At 37.2% G+C, this 23,774-nt stretch overlaps 1 protein-coding gene across 2 annotated transcripts in view; it reads right to left on the reverse strand.

Annotated features, from left to right (window-relative positions):
- The window catches only part of nherf1b (NHERF family PDZ scaffold protein 1b), a 45,040-nt gene that overhangs the window by 18,722 nt on the left and 2,544 nt on the right, over window positions 1-23,774 (reverse strand). The window contains exons 2-3 of one of the 2 annotated variants that reach the window (XM_084127471.1): window positions 10,546-10,668; window positions 6,720-6,890 (exon numbers count right to left, since the gene is read on the reverse strand). In XM_084127471.1, coding sequence (XP_083983597.1) covers window positions 6,720-6,890; window positions 10,546-10,668 — 294 coding nt within the window. The remainder of the gene's footprint in view (window positions 1-6,719; window positions 6,891-10,545; window positions 10,669-23,774) is intronic. The other variant, XM_084127472.1, reaches the window with a different exon arrangement.

Genomic DNA, 23,774 nt, shown 5'->3' on the forward strand with positions numbered 1-23,774 from the left:
TACTAAAGCACTAAAATACCATATTATGTTTGCAGATATTTAGTAAACATGCTAAGTTCACACTTGTTTCTCCGAAAAACAATGCTAAATCCCGTTATTCGACTTTGAAATGTGCGTTGTTTCGGAATGTCTGTTTTTACTTTGATCTGTGTGCTTCCACCAGCTGGCAGTTTACCCAATAGTATTTCGACACCCCAGGTTGCCAGTTGGTGGAAAACCCAGTGTATTACAGCGATGGAAGCCGGCATACAAACTGGGTCAGAGATCGCAGATTCTACCCCACCTAAAAAGCCTCGGCATCCATCTAGAAATCTCTATGACCAGGGCATATTAAAATGCGGATAAGAGGCTTGTCGCCTTTCATTGTCAACTGCATTATTTCCTCAATCTGGCAACCCGCATGAGTGTCGAGGAGAAGGGCGGTGGACACAACTGTGTTTTTAATTTGGACTACAGTACCCATTTCAACCACTAGCTGTCAATGTTATAATTTACACTAAATCTTTAAAATGATCCTATGATCTTGTATATAGAAAATGTCCTATATATGAAGTTCCTGACAGAACCCTTTATATAGACCCTTTTCTTCTAAGAGTGTGGTTTATAGACAGTATCTTTCATTTTGTGTTATTGTGATCAATTTTGATAAAGGAATGTTGAAATGAGTTTAGGTGTGATGCGAGGCACTATGGGAACAGATCGGTCCGCCTGTGGGTCCATATGTGGAATGAGGGTGTGTCTGCTAGTGGAGCTCAGTCCCAGAGAGGAAACGGACAATGTGCGCTCAGCAGGAACAATAGCTGCCTGTCCAACACAAAGAGCCCGGCTCGCAGGGGGAGGCCTGGAGGCCCCTCTGGGACAACAAAGACCCCTCCATCCCTCTGCTTCCTTCCCTCCCTTCACTCGTTCACTGGTGGCCTTTCCGTGGCTCTCGCTCCGGATGGAGCGGCCAGACTCAAGAATTACATCTCACACAAGAACCGGACAGAGAAAAACCTCCAGAAACATACACCTACTCTTTCTTTATTTTTAGTATTATGTACATTTTCTACAGGATTATTACGTATAAGCATTTGAATGCATTTGGGAACGAAACACACACTGTGTTGCTCGAAGGCAAACAACAGTTCTGCTGTGGAGCAATAGAGCAAAAATAGACAATATTAACAATACTGTGTTTAAAATAAAAGTTTCTTAATATTAAACACAATTTTTGTTTTACAGTAGTTGTGTTTGCTGGGCTGTTATATATAAAATCAATGTCACAGGTTTTCTTTTCAGTTAAAGGGTTAGTTCACCCAAAAATGAAAATTCTGTCAGTAATTACTCACCCTCATGTTGTTTCAACCGCGTAAGACCTTCGTTCATCTTCGGAACACAAATTAAGATATTTTTGATTAAATCTGAGAGCTGATCACTCCTCCATAGGCTTCTAAGTGATTGAAACTTGCTGGCCCAGAAAAGTTATTAAAGAGATCGTTAATATAGTCCAAGTGACTCCAGTGGCTCAATCTTAAGTTTATCAAGCGACGAGAATACTTTTAGTGTGCAAAAACAAACAAAAATAACGACTTTATTCCACTATTCATTTCCTTCTCTCTGGACCTCAAGTTAGTTCACGTAGTGTTTAAGCGTAGCGCGTCTGTGTTGCACGTCACCACGCATCACACACATGATCAGCGTCGACCAATAGTGAGCCTACGTGGTGACGTGCAACACAGACGCGCTACGCTTAAACACTACGGAAAAAGACTCGAGGTCCAGAGAGAAGGAAATGAATAGTGGAATAAAGTCATTATTTTGGTTTGTTTTTGCGCACAAAAAGTATTCTCGTCGCTTGATAAACTTAAGATTGAGCCACTGTAGTCACTTGGACTATATTAACGATGTCTTTAATAACTTTTCTGGGCCAGCAAGTTTCAATCACTTAGAAGCCTATGGAGGAGTGATCAGCTCTCAGATTTAATCAAAAATATCTTAATTTGTGTTCCGAAGATGAACGAAGGTCTTACGGGGTTGGAACAACATGAGGGTGAGTAATTACTGACAGAATTTTCATTTTTGGGTGAACTAACCCTTTAAGCAGAAACACAGCACTCTTGTTCATGTGATTCTGCTTAACTGAAAAGAAAAAATCCAAAATACACATTTAAGTGTTTATATTATTACACGTTGTCTATGCGCATCTGTAGGTTTCAATTAGAGTACATGCAGTATCTTTAAAGGCAGTTCTCAAAATAGTTTTAGTATCTTAATGAACATGGCAATTGTTCATGTATTTGGTCTTGCCAGACTAGATCTGATATCCATGCTGCTACTACAGAGCAAGTATGGACTTGCTACTGTTAATAGATACACAGACACACTGCTGTGAGCATGTAAGATATCCTGCTGTTGCTGCATAAATAGACATACATAAATTATATAAGCTGATATAAGCTGATATAAGCAGGTGGAGCTGGGGAGGTGGAGGGGTTCAGAGGAACTACAGCAAACACTGAACCTGACTATTTTAATATTGAGCAAGCAATCTCATTGACTGCAGGATCAGCAGAGGCCAATCGGCTTGTGCCATGCTGTAATGTTGTGATCGCTTGTAAATTGCATGTAAAGGACCGATCAGACGGCGCCCTCTAGAGTTTCATGACTGTTTTATCCTGACAGGCTGAGCCAGAAATCTCCACTTCAGTAGCACTTACATACACCAAACTTTACAGTTCTTTACAATCTATATTCTGAAGGAGTGTAAATATCACTTACTTAATTTATAAAACATTGTATCTATTGTGTACCAAAAAACAGTACATTCTGGCCGTTGATGGTGAAAAAAAGAGAAATCAAAAATTCGTCTGAATTTTGAACCTGGCTTTATCCAATGTTCAGGTTTCTGTTCTGGAAAATTAATCAAATTGGTGCATATTTACTTGGATAATGCCTAATTTCCATATTTAATCATAACATTTCACAAAACTTGTAATACAAAATAATTGTCTTAATGTACTGTGATTATCTAGGGAAGTATGATGATAGCTCACTGATTCTTGAGAGTCGGGACAAAACACGTTTTAAAAAACTTTTTAAAAAAATACACACTATATCAATTAGAGTTATATGTTTCTGCAGAGAAAGGTCTTAGCTATTTAACCATGTAAAGGAACAGGTTCTAAATAAAAACACATTTTTAACAAATAAACATGTTTCCCTTCAGAACTGGATTTGTGTCAACTCCGTCAGACACACTAAAAAGTATATAATTTAAATTCTTCAAATCCAACAAGAATCTAAAGTTCTAAAGTATATTGTAATAGTGTTTAGTTACTCTGATATGTAAAAAAAAATCCAATATATAAACTTAAGTTGTGATTTCACACTATTCTGAAAACTCAGATTTCTAAATATTTGCATTTTCAAACTTTGATTTTAATTTCAATATTGTAAAAACAAATTCCTTAAATAGATAAAACATAAGAGGATGTAGATCAGATGGTCCTTTATTACAAAAACAACATAAACTGAAGGAAAAATATTTTTTTCCCCAAAAAAATTAACAAAAACATTCATACATCCAACGCTGTTGACAAAGATCTGACGGTGTTGATGGAAAAACTGACGGTGTTGACGGAAAAACTGATGGTGTTGACAAAAAATGTTTGAATGTTTTACCTCAGATTTGTGAAGTGTTCACCTGTTTGTCATGATATGTTCTGACAATAAAGAGTAGTTTAAAACAACAACTAACGCTCTGTTTTCTACAACTTTCACTTAGGAGCAAAAATCTGCCTTTAAACTTGAAATAAAGATTTGACATTTATCGTGATAATTTTCGATATGGACTGATATAAAAAAAAATGTATAATAATAATTTTTTTTGGCCATATCGCTCAGCCCTACACTGGCTTCTCATATCTCTATCTCTGTCTCTACATATAAATATATATATTAAAGTGCTGGCAAAGTTACACGTTACACAATAATAAGCAGACCACTGCCTGCCCATTATCTACAAGTCAGATGCGTATGGTTAAATAATGTAATGCATGCTATGTATGAGCATTTATGTGTAAATAAAACCCTGAAATAACAGTTTAACCCTTCACTATATTCACAAATAATATTATATTCGCACATTAAGAGGTTATTGGTGGATTTGTCAACTCCGTCAGCTTACAGGTCAACTCCGTCAGACATAGAACCTGACGGAGTTGACGTCTGACGGAGTTGATGTAAGGGCATGTATTTTCCTGCCAAAATCTGTATTGTACACTGCAGCTAGGTAGTTTTTCCTCAGTTGCTAGCTGTCCTAATAACCTCACTAAAATGCTTAAATTCAGTCCACTATGGTTTAAAAAAAAGTATCTTAACAGAAGAATGGTATTGACATGGTGCAGCTGTGACCATAGGAATATTGACATTGTTTGTCTAAAATATAAAAAAATGTCAAATGTACCAGAGCATGTGTGGTAGTGCTGCATTCACCACAGGCAGGGAGATGAAAAGGGGTCCTCAGGGATATAGCTGACCATGCTATTTCCTGATTTAAAGAGCTTTATGAAAAAATCTGACGGAGTTGACAGAAACTGAGGACACAACTTTAATAGGCAGATTTTTATGGAAAATATTGTTTGATGTTCACATAATGCATTGTTTTTTATATTTATACCCCTTATTTTTTATTTGATATATATGTTTTCACAATTGTAGAGCTTTTTTAAAGTTTTTTTGGGATGGTTAATATTGTGACCTCTTGCTGAGGACAAGTGCAATAACATGGACCTTCTAACCACAGACCATACATTTAAACAAATTTTCCCCAAAAAGATAAAAAAGTTTATTCTAAAAATCAGATAGGTATATACAATTCCTTTAGATTTAACTTTGTAAGTATGTCAATCATGATGAATTTCTTAATTTTTAGCTATAAATTAGACTTTTCTATGTGGGACATGTTTTGTCCCGACTCTCAAGAATCAGTGAGCTATTAATTAAAATTATTCTCACCCTATTCACCTGAAGTGTCTTGCCTTAAACCCTTGTTCAATTTGAGGGTCTGATAGGGATTTGAAAAGCACGATTTCAATAGTTTACATCACATCATGCTTTGAAACTGGTCAGTGCTGCGCTGTTCATTATGCTGTGGCATCCTAAGTGTTTTTTATAGCAGTGTTTAATCGAAAAAAGCTGGGCAATCCTCAAGTTACTTCACATTTTTGTATTTAGACAGTCTGGAGCCCTGACATAAATTCACATAAATTCAGACTGGTATGGTGTATCCTACACAGTACACGCACAAGAACACAAGCAGAGTCTCAGATTTCAGTATAGTAGTAGTATGATTATTGAGTATTGCTCATGGCTTCTTGCTTGACTCTCTAATGTTCATGAGGGTGATGTGCTCGATTCCAGGGCTCTTGCCCATGTTTCACTTCTGTCCTATTTGTCTCTGCTTCTCTGTTCTCAAACAGGATACGATTAAAAAAAAGCACAATGTACAAATTTCCCTTCCAGGAACAGTGTTTCCAAGTCATAATAACTATATTTGGAAAAGAATAAATCTATCATGTCTTATTCAAACACCAAATACTTTTCTCACCAAAGTTATTTTGTAAAACCATGCCATTGTGAAAAATAAGTGTGCTTAATTGTATTGAATGTGTACTTTTAGTGCACTTTAAATCTTTTTAAAAAGTGTACTTTTAGATAATATAGTACTACTAAAATTAAAGGCCACTTAAGTGCACTTAAACAGAGCACACGCTAATGTTTCTTTACACACTTAAGTGCACTTAAAAAGAGCACACGTTCATGTTTCTTAACACTTAAGTGCACTTAAAAAGAGCACACATTCATGTTTCTTAACACTTAAGTGCACTTGAAAAGAGCACACGTTCATGTTTCTTAACACTTAAGTGCACGTGAAAAGAGCACACGTTCATGTTTCTTAACACACTTAAGTGCACTTAAACAGAGCACACGTTCATGTTTCTTAACACACTTAAGTGCACTTAAAAAGAGCACACGTTCATGTTTCTTAACACACTTAAGTGCACTTAAAAAGCACACATTCATGTTCATTAACACACTTAAGTGCACTTGAAAAGAGCACACGTTCATGTTTCTTAACACACTTAAGTGCACTTAAACAGAACACACTTTCATGTTTCCTAACACACTTAAGTGCACTTAAAAAGCACACATTCATGTTCATTAACACACTTAAGTGCACTTAAAAAGAGCACACATTCATGTTTCTTAACACACTTAAGTGCATTAAAAAGAACACAAGTTTTTGTTTCTTAACACACTTAAGTGCACTTAAAAAGAGCACACGTTCATGTTTCTTAACACACTTAAGTGTATTTTTTTTAAATGCACTTTGTAATAATGTCTAATTAAGTTTTACAATATAAACGCACATTTTAAAACACTGCAAATGTTTTTGTAGTGCTTTGAAGAAGTACACATATTTTGATGTATGGACTAATATACTAATGCACATGTGAAATAATTTATTTTAATTTCACCTGAAGTGTGTTGTCCAAAATTACATTTGTTAATGTATTTTAAATGTGTTTAGTGTATAATATTTACAGTGTAACCTTCAGTAAAATATGTTTATATTTAAAAAAAGCTGTACTTGTAGATAATATAATATAAATGAAATAAAAGATCACATAAGTGCACTTAAAGAGAGACTTGAGAAAGTGTGTCTTGTACAGTACCTGTATTATCCGGTCTTTGGGTTTTAGGCCGGACCTCTGTGCCGGCGAGTCCTCATCTACAGCTCTGATGTATTGGCCGGGTCTGGACTTCTCGCTGTGCAGGTTAAAGCCGAAGCCATTGGAGCCTTTCTTGATGGCACAGAGCCGCGGTCTGAGCTTGGGCTTCAAGTCCTGCAGGACAGACACAACACAACAAACTCAACATCAGCACAATGAAACACAAGCGAGCGGGTGCCACTGGAACGCAGTAAGTTGGGCGTCAGAATGTCTGTGCCTTTCATCTTTCAGAATATAGTCTTATCGTAAAGAGCAAGGTCAAGGTCAAGGTCAAGGTCACTTTTATTTATAAAGCCCCTTAAAACAACATTTCTGCTGACCAAGGTGCTTCACAAAAACATGATAAAAATAACAGTCACACAAAAATAGAGATTATACAAATTTAAATTAGCACCTTAAACCATTTTAAAATCAAGACTAAGAATTTTACTCACTAAGACTAATATATCCAAAACTATGAATAGGCCTGAGAAAAAAGATACATTTTCATGACTGAAATACAGATAAAGAAGAAGATAGCAGATAACAGATAACAGATTGAGGTAGCGAATTCCACAGCTTAGAGGCAAATACGGAGAAGGCTCTGTCACCAGGGTGGTTCCCCGAGAACTAATTTAGCTCCTACTTCAGAGTCGGTCTAAACCAGCACTATAGGAACTACCAGTGACGTTAGTGTACACTGATTGGCTGAACGCACGTGAAACACCAGCCATTTTAAAAAAGGCTGTATGAACACAGATTATAGCCTATATTTTTACTCCAGAAACTAACTTTACGAACATGGAAAACAGAGATATATCGGCCTCTTAACCTTAACGCTGAGGAGAAAATCCAACGCAACTTTGAGGAGACCAGGAGAAACATGATTATGTATTTCTGCTCAGCAACACTAAACATCAACCACACGGCATTCGCTAATACCTTTTCATTACTGTCTACTTTCTATGTATAACAGTTGTATCTAATAACGTATTAGACAGGACTGTCAGATCTTAACTAATGAACACGGAGAATGCGAGCACTGTGTGGCTCTGGCGTTCTCAGTGCCGTCAAAATAAAAGTCACAATCACAAGCACGGCTTACGTCACTTCAGAGTTCCTACTGCCGGTGCGAATGCAAACAGGAAAACGTTCCTAGGGGAACCATTAGTTCCTGCAAAAGGAGTTCCTAGAACTAAAATCGTTCCCAGTTCCTGCGGTGCGAACACGCCAAAACCCGGGTTCTTCCACCAATAGTTCTAGGAACTATGAAAAGGTTCCTCCGGTGGAATGACTGTCTCTAGGTCACTAAAAGATAGAAAAGATTTCCATTTCCGTAAGCCCCTAAGCTGGAAAAAACTGGCTCTGACAATAGAGTTTATTTGTTTATCAAATTTTAACTCTGAATCAACAACAACACCCAAGTTCTTTACATGAGTGCGGATATTCGCTTACAGAGGTCCTAAACTAGAGGTCAGGCCGTCTACCAAATGGGGGAAGCCAAATAAAATGACTTCAGTCTTGTTTTCATTTAACTGAAGAAAACCGACAAACTGAGCAGTTATACTTAATGTCAGAAGCCAAGAAGACCTCATTAAAACCTGTGGCAGGTTGCATAAACTGCTCAGACTAGTCTTACAGTAAAAGTTAAGTGATCTAATTTTTTTCTTTATTTTCTAATTTGAATCCAAAATTAGACTGATTATCCCTTGACTAACTTCTAGTTGGTCAGACTAGTTCTTAAGACACAGTCTTAACATAGAGGCTGTGTTTATGTAACTGCTTTGAACAAATCTGAGACCGCAATTATATTGCATTAGGCACAAATAAGAACACTTAATACCTAATATTCATGTCTGCCGGTTGAGAACCTTCCCCTTGCGAAACAGAAGCACACTTAAGCATTCTTTTTTTTTTTTTTAAAGTACTGATTACAGAAATATATATTTTGAAAGAATATACTGTACTTAAACGGTTAGTTCACCCAAAAAATAAAATGTATCGCATAATTTACTCACCCTCAAGCAATCCTAGGTGTATATGACTTTCTTCTTTCATCCAAACACAATCAGTTATATTAAATAATATTCTGGCTCTTCCAAGCTTTATAATGGGAGTGAATAGAGCCTGAGCATCCATACATCATAAAAGTAATCCATATGCCTCCAGGGGTTAATAAAGGCCTTCTGAAGCGAAGCGATGCGTTTTTGTAAGAAAATATCCATATTTATAACTTTATAAACTAGAATCACTGGCTTCCGGTAAGGGCCGTACGTGAGTCGAGTTCCAGCCAAAAGTGACCTCTGACCCGACATATACAAGTCATATACACCTAGGATGGCTTGAGGGTGAGTAAATTATGGGAGCATTTTCATTTTTGGGTGAACTATCCCTTTAAGTACAAACTGAATGTAATGTTTTCAGACACTTTCAGAATTTTTTTCAGAAATTTTTTCAGAATCTTTTAATTTACAATTAAAAAATAAAATGTATTATAGTTTTAATACATTTTAAATACATTAATATTAAAGGAACTTAGTTGAACTCAAGTGCAATTACCATAGGACTGAAGTACATCTTTATATGTAATTTCATAATTACTTCTATTATCTGTGAAATATGGCCAAAGTTACTTCTGAATGTATCGACAAGCATTTATGGTACAGTAAAATAAAATTTCACTGAAACTTATTGTATTTATACATTAGTGATGAAGTTTCAATTTAATACATTTCACCTATATTAACTTTAAATGTAATATTGAATCACACACTACAGTTTTAATTATAATTGAGTGCTTTACATGTGCTTTAGTATGTTAGTCATCATCAAAACAAGTGTACTTCTTTAAAGAAAACATGATTTAAAATGTACCTTTAAAATAAAACTTAAGTGAACTCTCTTTAAGTGCACTTAAGTGGTCTTTTATATCACTGATCAATATTACATGATCTGCAACTACAGATTTTTGTAAATATTATTAAGATAATATTATCTTAATATTATTAAGATTACTTCGTTTTCACAAGGTGTTGTTGTACTGGACAGAGAAATAGACCCAGACAGAAGGATGTTTTCTCTTTGTCCTGAATGCGATGGAAGTGGGCGGCGCACCGGATGAGGTCACCTGATCATGAGCCGCCCCTCACTGTTTTCAGACGGCACACGGTTCAGTGCATTGTCATGCAGGAAAATAACACCCTTCCGCTACGTTCAGCAAGTTGGGTCTTTTTATAGTGCTTTGGACAGTGATTCAAACTGCTATTTGATAATTTTAACCGCTGTTGATAATTGTAACTTCTAATTTTAACCGCTGTTGACTGTATTTAGCCAAGAGAACTGTACAATGACAAAAAAACACACACAGATTTCAAGTTTATTGTGAAGACCATTGCCACCAATGTTCTCTACGATCAACTAAATGCTAAACGCAGCCCTGCTGGGTACAATTATCATTATTCAGAGTCTGCGCCATATTTAGTTTTTCTTATAGTTATTCTTCATATCTGTAGCACAAACAACTCTGGGAGAGTCACTGTTCATGTAAAAGTTTAATCCTTGAGAGGATTGTTCAGGCTAACTGCAAATATAAGCAACGGTAGCAGTGAAAACATGATTAGCATTTCCAATCCTCCCAGCATTGTCACTCTTACACACAGTGCCACGGCAGCATTTCCTCTCTGTTTGGCTCAAGCGCAGGAAGAGCTGGACTTCCTGAGGACCACACCTGCTTTCCACTGTCAGAAACAATGCGGAAACACCACCCGCCATGAACCACAGCACAACTCACACGCTCCATCACAGCGCCGTCAGTCAGGACATCATGGAGACGAATCAGTCTGTGAGGGGTGTAACCTGCCCTGGCGAATAGCTCTGCTTCTGCTTCTTCCTCATTTCGCCTCAATTCTGCAATCTATAAATAAATTACAACACAACAGGATCTGAGTATTCTGCCCAGTTGATTAAACCAATCAAACATTTCACAGTGGATTATGTAATCCATTGAAAACACCAGTGCTAAATTTGGTTACATAATGTATATCGCTTAATCACATAATGACTTGAACAGCTCTTAAGGCCCGTTCACGCCAAGAATGATGTCAATAACTGAGGTTTTAATAATGGTTATAAATGTAAAAGAATAGCACACCACAACTACTACGATAATGATAAAGATATGGTTATAAAAATCGTTTTAAACAGGGCCTAAAACTAACTTTTTGCCATACCTTCCGATGTTTTCAGGTACAGAAATTTAATAAAGTGATCAAATGTAAAAGAATCACTGCATAGTCTTCACTGTATAAATTAAACAGATTAATCCTTATTAAAGTAAAAAAAATAAAAATAATTCAGACAAGAGCAGTGAGTGATTTTTGTTGTTTGATTAACATTAATGACACAGACAGCAGCAAGTAAACACTTTAAGACCTGCAAAGATCCAGTACAGGCTACTGATACTGTTACATGTGCGTTTCCTTTCTCAACTTAAGAACTTTCCTTTCTTAATTTAAGTTCACTTCAGACATAGCTGACTATGTTTACTACGATACTTTGTGTGAATTTGTTCTTTCAAGCGCAAGAAGACGTGAAAGAAAGGGTGAACGCTTCGGAAGTTTGTGCACACAAAACTTTCCACACAGGGCGCGAGAAACGAATTGAGTTCACTTTCGCATCTTCTTGTGCTTTAATGTTTTGAATTGGCGAGGCTTAAACTTTCACTTTCGTAAACTGTCCCGAGCATTATTAATGTTCTCCACAACATTGCATTGTTAGATTTCATAAACAATGTTACCGGCCAACTGGCGATTGACAACGTTACATTTACTCGCCAACTGTGATTTTTACTTGCATTTGGTGCTGTTAATTTTAGGAATTGCACAGCAAAACTGCAGCGCATGCTTAAATAAACAGAAAACCTGAAAAATTACTTTTTGAGAACCATCCTTTTAGGGCTAAATTAACTGGTAAAAAAATTATTGCCTTTTGAACTGCGATATTATCAAATATTTAACATGCCGTATTGCTACTGCTTAGACTAGCAGGCAAAAAAATACCAAACTACCAGTAGAAATATTTTCCTTTTAAGCCTGTTCAGACTTTGGTTCACTCCAGTGGTTGTCCAATATATATCCAAGGTCGATATATCAACTGATATTTGGCATTTTTATAATCATCAGCATCAGCTGAAAAGTACTTCTGTTTTGCTGATAAGTGTCGGAAGTGGACTTTTATTTTGACAGCGCCAAGACTTTTATTTTGCCAGCACTGAGAATGCCATGCGGTTAAATTATTAGACAGAACCGATAAACAAAGAAAGTGAACGGATTAGTGATTGGGCTGCTATAAAACTTTATCATATACTGTCGCCATTCAGCAAATATGTATCTATAACATTTAAACAGGTCTTTGAATGCCTAATAAACATTTAGTTAGGCGAATCCAAATGTTCGATCTTTTGGGGGGTGTATTTGCAGCCTGGATAAAAACATATGTACTCTGTGTGATGCTCCGTCCATGCTGTGCTAAATCCAGTTGACCATGTCATATTCACTGTGTACTGTATGTAAAATTAGCATCACCTGGTCTTTATTTGAGAAAATATGATTCACAGTGCGCACAAACTTACCAGATTACTGAGTGCACTGTTGCATACAGTGTTTTTACCCCCCTTTTTATTCATGTTTTTAGCTATAAATTTATCTGGGGGGAGAAAGTACTATAATAGGATTAAAGAAGAAAGAAGTTTCTATCTAAAGTATAAATATGTTTATGTAAAAAAAAAAAAAAAAAAAATCGAATTATTTTTTGAATATTACTATTTTTCCAATTATTTCAATCAATTCAAATTATTTCTAATTTAGTAAATATGTAACATAAATATACATTTTATTGGAACAATGTAATATCATTAAACTAAATTATGTAATATCACATATTATATCGACCATCCTGCTCTCTAAGATATCAGCATTGGCCATCAAAATATCAATATCGTTGATATTGATTTTTATTTATTTATATTACCTCCGTCAGTAACCATAAAGTGAAAATCTCTCTCCACCTTAGTTATCATAGGTTACATTAAATATTGATGTGGCCACATTATAAAATAATAATAATAAAAAATATTATTATTATTATTATTATTAGAACAAAATTATTACTATTGTCATAATACTATTACCTTGTTCAATAAAAAAAAAAATGTATTTAATAAAAATAATATACATTTTCTTTTACAGAATAACAATAAAATTGCAGTACCAGCAGTTATGGCTGTCTTAATTTCTTCATTTTCAAAGATTAAATTATCAAGCTTTTATTTTGGCAGAAAACAACAGGGGGTCAAGCCTCTTCTTTGTTGGCAACAGTATTATAAACGCCTCTCAATACAAATCTGGTGAAATGGTAGGTGCATGTTGCGTTCCCAAACGCACTTTATAAGAGACCCAAACTCACAGTTTTTACCACATTTACTGTGAATGAGCCACTCTGAGATGCCGAAACACCAGATCATGAGCAGCTTGAGTGCAAATGAACACAGTGTCGCGCATATATTTATTTAATTAAATCGCAGCTATTGGATAATGTCACTAAGCCATATCGCAGTCTCGATTCATTGTTCAGGTCCCTAATCAAAATGAAATGACTCATCCCACTGCTCAGCTTCAACTGTACATCTATCCCGGATTCACACCAGGCCTGTCAGCAGTGCAACAGAGGACGTGTTGTGCGTCTCGTGTGGAGGAATCTCAGAGAGGGCAGGGAATCTGAGGAATCTGCTGCAATCACAAAAGCCTGTCCATCTCGTGAGGAGGAACCATTGAAAAGAAAATGGGAGGAACCAAGGTTTGGCTCCAAAAGAACATCCTGTGTACACAACCTCGGCCTTGACCTGGGATCAGCCCTGCCAACCCGACACAATCACTGCAGCTGCCAACGCCAGAAGATCTTACAAACTCTGAAACATGGAGGGAGTAAGTTCTTACAGCAATTTGGGTTGTTTTTACTACTTGGGGACCGGATGAATTGTGTCAAAAGCCTAAATATTTGAAAACACAGCTGAGTTTGGGCCAGTCAAAATCCAAGAAAAGATCCAAAACATGGTAGTAAATCTCTGTTCGTGCATAAACAGAGAAAATTACATAGACTGCATATCACAGTGTCCAAATCAGAGTCCTGACCTCAATTCCACAGACATGCTGTGCTGTGATCTGAAACCAGCTGTTTAAGCAAGATCGCAAAAATATACAATGGAAAAAGATCATGAAACAGAACATCTTTACCTTTTTGTTTTGTCTTTTTGTCATGCAGCAAAAACAAAAATACAAATTTGGTTGGTCTGGCTAACTCATTGCGAATGCACATTAGTCAGACCAGCCAAATTTTTATTTTTACTTTTGCTGCATCAGCACTGAAGAACCAAAATTTATAAAAACCATTGCATTTATAATACCTATGCAGCAAATAGCTGTCTAGAGGGCGCTGATATTCTGACCGCCAAGTTAACTCACTGTATAGTAACAACATTTATGTATTATTACAATGAATTAGACAACGAGCAGATCATATTTTGTGCAGCCAAACAAGCCATTTCTGCAGATTCTAGAGTATGTTCTCATGGCTTCAATTTCATGACACAGCAAGATCATATTTTGTAAACTGAGTCAGCTGATTTGATGTCAACGGAAAGCTGAAGTGTGTTTCCTGCTACACTGGACAAAAAATGGTGTAGAAACAATTTTCAGTCTGAAATTTCTATTAAATTTCAATAATTACAATGAAGTAACACTGTATTAAATGTGAAATTTTGACATTTTGGTATTTTCTTTTAAAATGTCCTCCAATAAACTTACTTTTATTTACAACTTCAAAAATAATTATATACAGTGCATGTGCAGTTGTGTATAATAAACTCATGCTATGCATTGCAGCAGTAGCAAAAATGCAGATGAGTGGAAATAAACAAGAAATGTAGGCCTATAGCTCTTGCTCGGCTATTTGAAATGTGTAAACATGTAGTATGTATTACAAATATGAAAAATAAACAGCTGAACTGGATTCTTTGATGACTGATGATTCCCCAATTAAAGTTTGCTCAGAACATTACACTACACAGTAGACACAGTGAATCATAATGCTTGAAACCAGCCTTATACATATTCAAATGACTGTACCCGAAACTATGCAGCTTTGACTAGGCAAACATTTAGCAAAGGAGTGCTAGTGTTTAGCTGGCTGTTTACTCTGTGATATGTTTATCAGTCATCTAATTCTACTGTCATGTTATCAATGAATGTGAAACCCCTACATTGCTTGCATACTTAAAAAAAAAGTTATCTATTCTTTGTGGAGTTTGCATCCTTTGTTCCTGGCAATACTATTTTCCTGCAATAAAAAAGTTTTTCCTTTGCGTTTTTCACATCAGATGACAACGTTGTCCCGTTCCCCGATCACACGGATCTGCGGATAAAACCGCTGTATTATTCGTGCCAGGCCAATAGATGGCGACGTCACTAAAAAGTTTCACTATAAAGAAACACTACGTGCCTATAGACTGAACACGTAATACGCATGCGAATGATGTCGCCGTTTTCACAAATTCACGTTTTTGTAGTTTAAACAGAGGCGATAACGGTGTCGTTTTCAAAAACTTGCACTTTGAAACCCGTTTTCAAAAGTTTGCGTTTTCAAGCCTCACATTAGATGAGAAGCGCCGTGGCGTGGAATAAAACAAGGAAGTCTTGTGTTGTACGTACACAGAAAATATCTTGATTACGTTTTGAAAAAAATAAGGTTGTTCTTTCCAGCATAATATATTATATATTGTATCATATATATTGAAACAAATTAGGCTAAATATTTCAAGAGGGTTACCAAAGGTTGTCTTTAGGGTTAGGGGTTGGTTAGGACAATATATAAAATAAATGTAAATAATTAAACAACTAAATCATTACTGAAAATTAATAATAAAAATACAGAATAGAATAGTGCTCTAAAATGGTATAAACTGCTAGTACATAAAAAAGAGGGTCCTAGAAATGCTGTCCTAGGACTGCGGTCCTGAAACTGCAGCCTCCAGTATTACAGTAATACCCTACTCTCTGAAGGACTAAACCTGACCAATAACACCTGCCTGGAATTTTCTACTAATCCTGAAGACCTTGATTAGCTGGTTTAGGTATATTTGATTTGGATTAAAGCTAAATTCTGCAGTAATCCCTGCAGTGTTGTGGTTCTCGAGATTGGACAAGACCGGACTGAGGCTCAAGTCCATCTCAAGTCCAAGACCATACTTTCTATAAACAGTCGAGACCAGTTTCTTTGAGTTCGAGTCCAGACCGAGTGACCATTTCTGAAAATATGGTCATGGACTCAGACTTGAAATGGACTTGAGTCCAAGTCCGGTCTTCTCTGGACTACAACACAGGTGTTTCCCTATCTAAGACCCGTGACTCTGGGATAGGCTCCAGCATTACTGCAACCCTACATAGAACAAGCAGTAAATGGGAAATATTTGTGGTGGTTTACCAGTATTTCCCAATCCTGTTCCTGGAGGCACGCTAACAGGCACACCAAACTCTTTTCAAACTCTTCATAAACAAACAGCTGATTCAACTCATCAGCTGACTTTAAAACCTTAATTGGATGGGTAAGATAAGGGAGACAAAATAATGTGTACTGTTGATGTGCCTCAGGAACAGGGTTGGAAAACACTGGTGTATAATCTAGACATATATGGTAGATGGGTTGTGATGACTATTCTCTGTGGGTTTTCTTATTCAACAATCTTGACCAACAGTTTACTAGAATGCACTTGCAAGTAAACCCACTGACAATAAATATTTACACATAGCCTCTTATGACTCTATGACACGAGTCACATCTGTTCAGAGATATCAAGGCTTGATAAGTCAAATTACAGCTTTCTTCATAGAAATGAAAGATGTTTCACAACAAGGTGAAGCACATTTCCATTCACAGCTTCATTTCACCCCGTCGGGTCCAAAGTTCACCCATATTAGACTAAATGGCCTGCAAATTATCAACCTCACTGTCAAGCATGCCCAGCTCTAGACTACATGACTACAGATGACGTAAATCAAAAACAAACAGCATGTGTTCTTAAGTCAATAATGATCTTGTATTCTTGTTCTGGTAGCAGGTGGTTTATTTCTGATCTTTCCCGGGAGTGATATCAGAGCTATTGAATAGACAAACATGTCCCACAACTGAGCCCTATTGTGTCTTTAACTGAATCCAGACAGCACAGAGTCTATTCCTCTTATCTGGGGCAAATCTATCACTCTCCTTCCACTCGACTGGTTTGAGTCCGACTTCATGGGTAGATCTTTCATGGTATCCTGGAAGGGAGGAGTGTCTAAGGCCACATATTCCAACTAGCGTTTTTGAGTCACTTCTACAGGGAAACTAGCACTGTCTCTTCCTAAGTCTGCCTCATGGCAGTATTCAAGTTGATGAAGCAAGCATACCATGGTTCTGACTCATATGCACAAACAGTGAGAAAACAGCCTAAATTTAATCAGAAACCCACTCGGGGTACCTCAGGGTTCGATACATGGCCCCCTCATCTTCTTTATATACACTCTCTGGGATATCTTTTATATCATATTACACTCTGCATTATAGTGCTTCTTATGTTGCTGTCTTCCCTTGTGAAAAAGAAGTGTGCTTACAGTAACTGTAGTGAATGTGCACTTGTAGTTTACTTCTAACTTAATAACACAAAGGTAACAGAAAGTACTATAGTACAACTAGTATGTTTTTTGTACTTGGTAGTTCCATGATATTCTTCTAATAGCTTTGTGTGCTTAATTGTATTTAATATGCACTTGTAGTGTACCCTAAATCTTAAAAGATTTGTTTAGACAACTGTATTTTCAGATAATATACTATTCATGAAATAAAATGCCACTTAAGACTTTCACTTAAGTAAAATTTTTAAAAGTGCACCTTGTCAAACTAAAAGTTTTACAATAGAAGTAATTATGAAATTACTTATAAAGATGTACTAAAGTCTTATTTCAGTGGGTCAATAAAGCACTCTTAAATTCAACTAATTGCATTTTTTCCCCACAGCATTTAAGCATGCTCGGGTAAGCCCACTGCTTAAGAAACCCACTCTAAATCCAGCGCATCTGGAAATTTACAGACCGGTACTCTTCTTCCATTCTTTGCGAAGAAACTTGAATGAGTTGTTTCAACCAGATCTCTTCCTTTCATACACAGAACAACCTCCTGGACAACAGCCAGTCTGGTTTCAAAAGCGGACACTCAACTGAGACTGCCCTGCTCTCGGTAATTGAAGCTCTGAGACTGGCAAGATCCTCCAAATCCTCAGTTCTCATCCTGCTGGATCTGTCTGCTTCCCTTGACACAGTTAACCACCAGATCCTCCTGTCAATCCTAAAGACGAAGGGGATCTTGGGAACCACACTCCAATGGTTCAAGTCTTACCTCTCAGGTAGGTCCTTCAGGGTCTCATGGAGGGGCGTGGTGTCTAAGACCCAACTTCTAGCTACTGGAGTGCCTCAAGGCTCAGTGCTTGGACCACTTCTCTTCTCCATCTACATGATATCACTAGTATCTGTGATTCAGAAACATGTTTTTTCCTATCACTGCTACGCTGATGACACACAACTCTACCGCTCATTCCAGCCTGATGATCCGACGGTAGCTGCTCACATCTCAGCCTGCCTGACAGACATTTCTGGCTGGATGAAGGACCACCACCTTCAACTAAACTTTGCAAAGACAGAGTTGCTTGTGGTCCCGGCCAACCCAGCACTACACCACAACTTCTCCATTCAGCTCGACTCGTCATCCATAACTCCATTAAGGTCAGCCAGGAACTTTGGAGTTGTGATTGATGATCAATTGAACTTTACAGACCACATTGCTAGAACCACCGGTCCTGCAGATTTGCCTTATACAACATCAGGAGGATCAGGCCCTTTCCTATCAGAGCATGCTACTCAACTCCTTGTCCGAGCGCTTGTTCTATACAGACTGGACTATTGTAATGCTCTCCTGGCTGGTCTTCGAGCTTGCACTGTCAAACCTCTGCAACTGATCCAAAATTCTGCAGCTAGAGTGGTCTTTAATGAGCCGAAGAGAGCACACGTCACTCCTCTCCTCACAAAATTGCACTGGTTGCCAGTTGCTGCTCGCATCAAATTCAAGTCACTGACTTTTGCCAACAGAACAACCACTGGCTCTGCTCCCTTTTACCTAAACTCATTACTTCAGACTTACGTGCCATCCAGAAACTTGCACTCTGCAAGTGAACGCCGTCTTGTGGTGCCATCTCAAAGAGGCACTAAATCTCTTTCTCTGACCTTTTCCTGGTCTGTTCCCTGCTGGTGGAATGACCTGCCCAACTCAAGCAGAGCGGCCGAGTCTGTGTCCATTTTCAAGAAACGGCTGAAGACGCTTCTTTTTCGGCAACACTTGATCCATTAATACTAACACTTTATCTTCTATTCTATTTCTATTATCTAAAAAAAAAAAATACAGGTACTGTGTTAGATTAAACTGGGAAGGGTCATAGCACTTGCATATTGTTGTCCTATTGTTAGTTTAACTGCTTCTATTGTTCTCATTTGTAAGTCGCTTTGGATAAAAGCGTCAGCTAAATGAATAAATGTAAATGTAATGTAAATGTAAATGCAATGACTGTAAAAGGTTGAAAGCAATATGAAATGTGTCAGTTTTGCCAAACATGAATTGGTCAGGTTAATCAAACTACTAAGATGGAACAGTGTGTTGTACAGTATGTCATTACACTAGGTGTTGCAGAATGTGGTAATCTGCATTTACGTAAATGTGTTCATAATCCTGATCTGAGCTGGTCTATACAAGCTCTTTTCACGTTGCTGTGCTTGTAGCAGTGCCACTGACCAGGGTGGAGATGCTGATTTATTTTAGGTTGACAGACTTCCACTTTCCAGTCAGGCTTTTCTAAAGGAAAAGGTTATTGTCAGAAGAAGTTTGTGAACCCTGCATAGAAGAGGAAATGGAGTGTAACAGTGTAGTAGCTGCTATCCACAAACCCCAAGAGGCAATACCACCATTCATCTGCCCTTCCTCTGACCAGCCACCCAAAACCACTGACCTGCCTGTGAATGTGAGGTGGGTTTGGCCCAGTGGCACAATAGAAAGACCTGAGCTCCACCCCTGGCACTAGACAGAGAACACGCACACACACATACACACACACATACACACACACATACAAGAAATCCTGACTACCTTCAGAGGAACCTGCATCCACCCATCTCTATCTATTTAGTCTGTGTTTACATGCTAACAATCATCCGTTTCAGGCCATACCACACAGAGACTGGTGTTTGTTTATTAAAGGTACAGTGTAACATGAATCATTTGCTTTCACAATGACAACGTTGTAGCCAGTCTTAAATAAAAGCTACAAATCCAGGACAGAATGTTACTAGATGTTCTAGGCTACATGAAACCGAGATGTACCACCGAGAATAAAATACATTTGGTTTGAATATTCTGTGTGCACACAAATAAATGAGTCTGAGTTTGATGGTGTTGCACATTGTACTTTATGTCTGAACAGCATCAATCAATGTGAGTACCAGCGTGAGAGTTAGTGTGGTTTGCTGGTGCACAACAGAGTTTGGAGAACTGGTTTCATACCAACCAAACAAAACAATCTCTGATGTTAAACAGATCAAAAGCTCTATTGTGAAAGTGCCCAACTAAACCAACCATCAGAAGATGGAAACCATTTAGAGTTCAGTACCCCAGGGTTCGATACATGGCCCTCTCCTGTTCTTTATATACAGACCAATTATGTCTTTTAAGTACATTTTTAAAAAGTGAACTTTGTCAAATTGAGCACTAGACTAACTAAACCAGCCATCAGAAGATGGAAGAGTCTGTTGCATGAATTTCTTAAATAAAAACTTATTTACATGAAAAGAAAAGCTTTGCTGACCACACTACAACTAACAAATGCTTCTGGATAAATACTGAGACAAACTAAAGAATGTAAGTGACACGGATGCAGCCACAAAACCAAAAGTATTTCCTTTGTCTGGATCCTGAGCTTGTTTGTAATTAAGAAGGACAGCTTCAGGGTCAGATGTTCTTGCTGATGGCCCGAGGGTGGGAGCACTGCTCCTAGATCAGTGCTTACAGACAGGGGAAGTGTGTGATATCTGCACATCCATGAAAAACAATCAGAGGAAACCACTCTCAGCTTTCTGGAGTGCCTGTTCTGTCAGCGGCTCCAAGAGCAGATTCCCACAGATTCCCTGACTACAGCCTCTTTGAAGATCTGCTTTCAAAAAACACCCCGATCACATGATCTTGTCTCTCCGCGCAGTGCTTATGCTATAAATGTGATTATATTTAAAAGATCGAAATCAAAATGTATCTGAAACAGAATTAAGCCTATAAATCCCACAGGGTTCCGACACCTTTTGACCGTATTATAGTAAATTTAAATAAAATAAACATTAAGTGAAATAAAATAAAATGTAAAAAAAAGAAAATGTATTTTATTTCAGCAAGTTGATAAGGCATTGTCATTCTCATTTTCAATTAGGTTAACCTGATGTGCTAAAATAAACTGAAATAAAATATATAAAAACTATTTAGCTATGTTTTTAAATCAAATCAAATTAAAATGGCAAAAACACACAACAAAATTACTAAAACTTTAACTACGCTCAAATCGAAATATTAATAAAAACTATGAAAGAATCTCAATAATCCTGCTTTTGCCCAATGATTTTCCATTCATTGTCCACTCTGATTTTTAGAAATTAAATCTAAAAGGTTAGGTTAGGAATGTCAGTGCTAAGCATAACTAGAAATATCTATATTAATATTGAATGTTCACAATATACAAGACAAGTTATGATTTTGCAAGCTACTGTAGCTATATATAATATTGAGAAAGACATGAAATATGACCATAGCGATGATTAAAGAACATTTTTATTTACTAATTCTTATAGAGTGCATCATTACACCAGTTTTGCGACCTGTAGGACAGTTTAAATAGTGTTCACAATTTAAATTTCTGTTACAAAATGGCATTAGAGTTAGAAAAGTTAGATTCATTTCTGTGAATCAGTTCAAACTGTCCATGTAATTGAATTGCTTCAAAACTCTGATTCAATCATCACTCAGAAAAGTGTTCATAGAAGTTTCTGTGTGGCATTTCTTTACTGTTTAGTAGTTTTGTAGTTCATCACCATGTCCTGTTTTGTTACATTGGTAAATAAACGTTATTCAATTTTCATTTTGTAAAAAAAAAAAAAACAATGTGGAAAACTATATTTCCAGTTTCCAAAGTAATCTTAGTTTTAGTTGGTGGTTTCTCTGAAAAAACAACAACATATAGTTCAGCCCAGCCTCCAGCATGGTTTTTGACAGGAAATGTCCAAGATCATAATAGCTCAAAGACTCTTTTTGTGTCAACCATCTCTTACAGAAAGTTAAAGTACATCAAGGAGCTTCACTGAGATTCCAGAGTAAATATGCCACAGGGTGACGTACCCGTGTTTCTTCCTGACAGAGGAGTTACGCAAGAAACAGCAGTTGACCTGGAGAGTCACAGTCGATTTCACCCAACACAAAAGCACTTCCGCGCAAGTAATTGCCTCAGAGAAACGGCTTATGTAAGACCAGTCATCTGTGCACGATTGAAAAACAGCCCTGCTATCTTCACAGATTTCATTCAGACTTCCCCTTGGAGCCGTACAGGAAAGCAACAGGATTTTAAAAGGAAAACCATGGGAAGAGTCATGTGGTGGTCGTGAAAACATCGGAACGCGGACCAGGTTTTCTCAGTTATTTTCATTCAATCACTTCTGTTGTAGCACAATAGAGAATTACAGCTCTTGTATATTAACAAAGGCCAAACGATGGAACTGGCAACATCAGCAGGTTTTGTTTTTTAACTGAGGATAAACTCCTGTGGAGTCCCATGCACATTATATAGTGTATTTCTGGCCTTCTGCCACTTGAGAGAAATGATTTGGAGAAGCGGAAGGGACAGTATTGGGACTCAATGTGTCTTAGGACAACATGACAGTATCGTTTTAACAGAAGACATTTGCTATTGCTTATTAAATACAATTAAGTGCACTTCTTTTTCCCAAGGATGTACGACCTTCAAACTTCCCTTTTAACTGTTGTGTTTAGCTTTGAAAAGGGAAGTTTGAAGGTCAGGTCATACACCCTTGAGAAAAAGAAGTGCACTTAATTGTATTTGATAAGCGATAGAAAATGTCTTCTGAAAGGTTGAGAATTAGACAGACTGGATTTGAGTAACGGAATATAAACACTGATGTCTACGATAGCGATCAAAATAGATAACTTTGTGCTTCAAATAAAGATTGTATCAATTACGTCGTTACACCAGTAGGTGGCGACAAGTGACTGTTAAAATATGTATTTGTCATTGAATCATTCATTCAAGAGATTCGTTCAAAAACGCTGATTCATCCAGTGTTGAAACAAGTGATTTTTTTATGAGTGAGTCATTGAATCATTCATTCAACCCTATTAAAAATAATTCATTCAAATTAATTAAATTAAATAGACTACATCAATTAACATTTCACCAAGGGCAGTTGGCTTACAGAACAGATCCGCACATGCAGACCATCATGCCAAAATGGCATTCTGGGTAATTTGGTTATGCAGATGACATGATAATGAATAGGGGGGTCTAAGCGGTAAACAGGACTGTCACCATGGGGAGCCCAGCTGTTCTGGAGTCTGGCCTTTTTCCTCCTTGAGTAATGTGCAAATCATTACCACGGCAGCACACACACACACACACACACACACACACAAAAGACACCGCGGTTACAACCGTCTGAACGGAAAATAGAGCGACGCGTGAGAAAACCACAACAAGATCTTTCTCAGACAGCTGGACAAAATAATCCTCCAGCTTGTGAACACACAGACGATCTGTTCATCAAATGATCAGCTTTAAATGGTGGT

This window comes from Abramis brama, assembly GCF_963993115.1.
Source record: "Abramis brama genome assembly, chromosome: 1".
NCBI classification, from domain to species: domain Eukaryota; kingdom Metazoa; phylum Chordata; class Actinopteri; order Cypriniformes; family Leuciscidae; genus Abramis; species Abramis brama.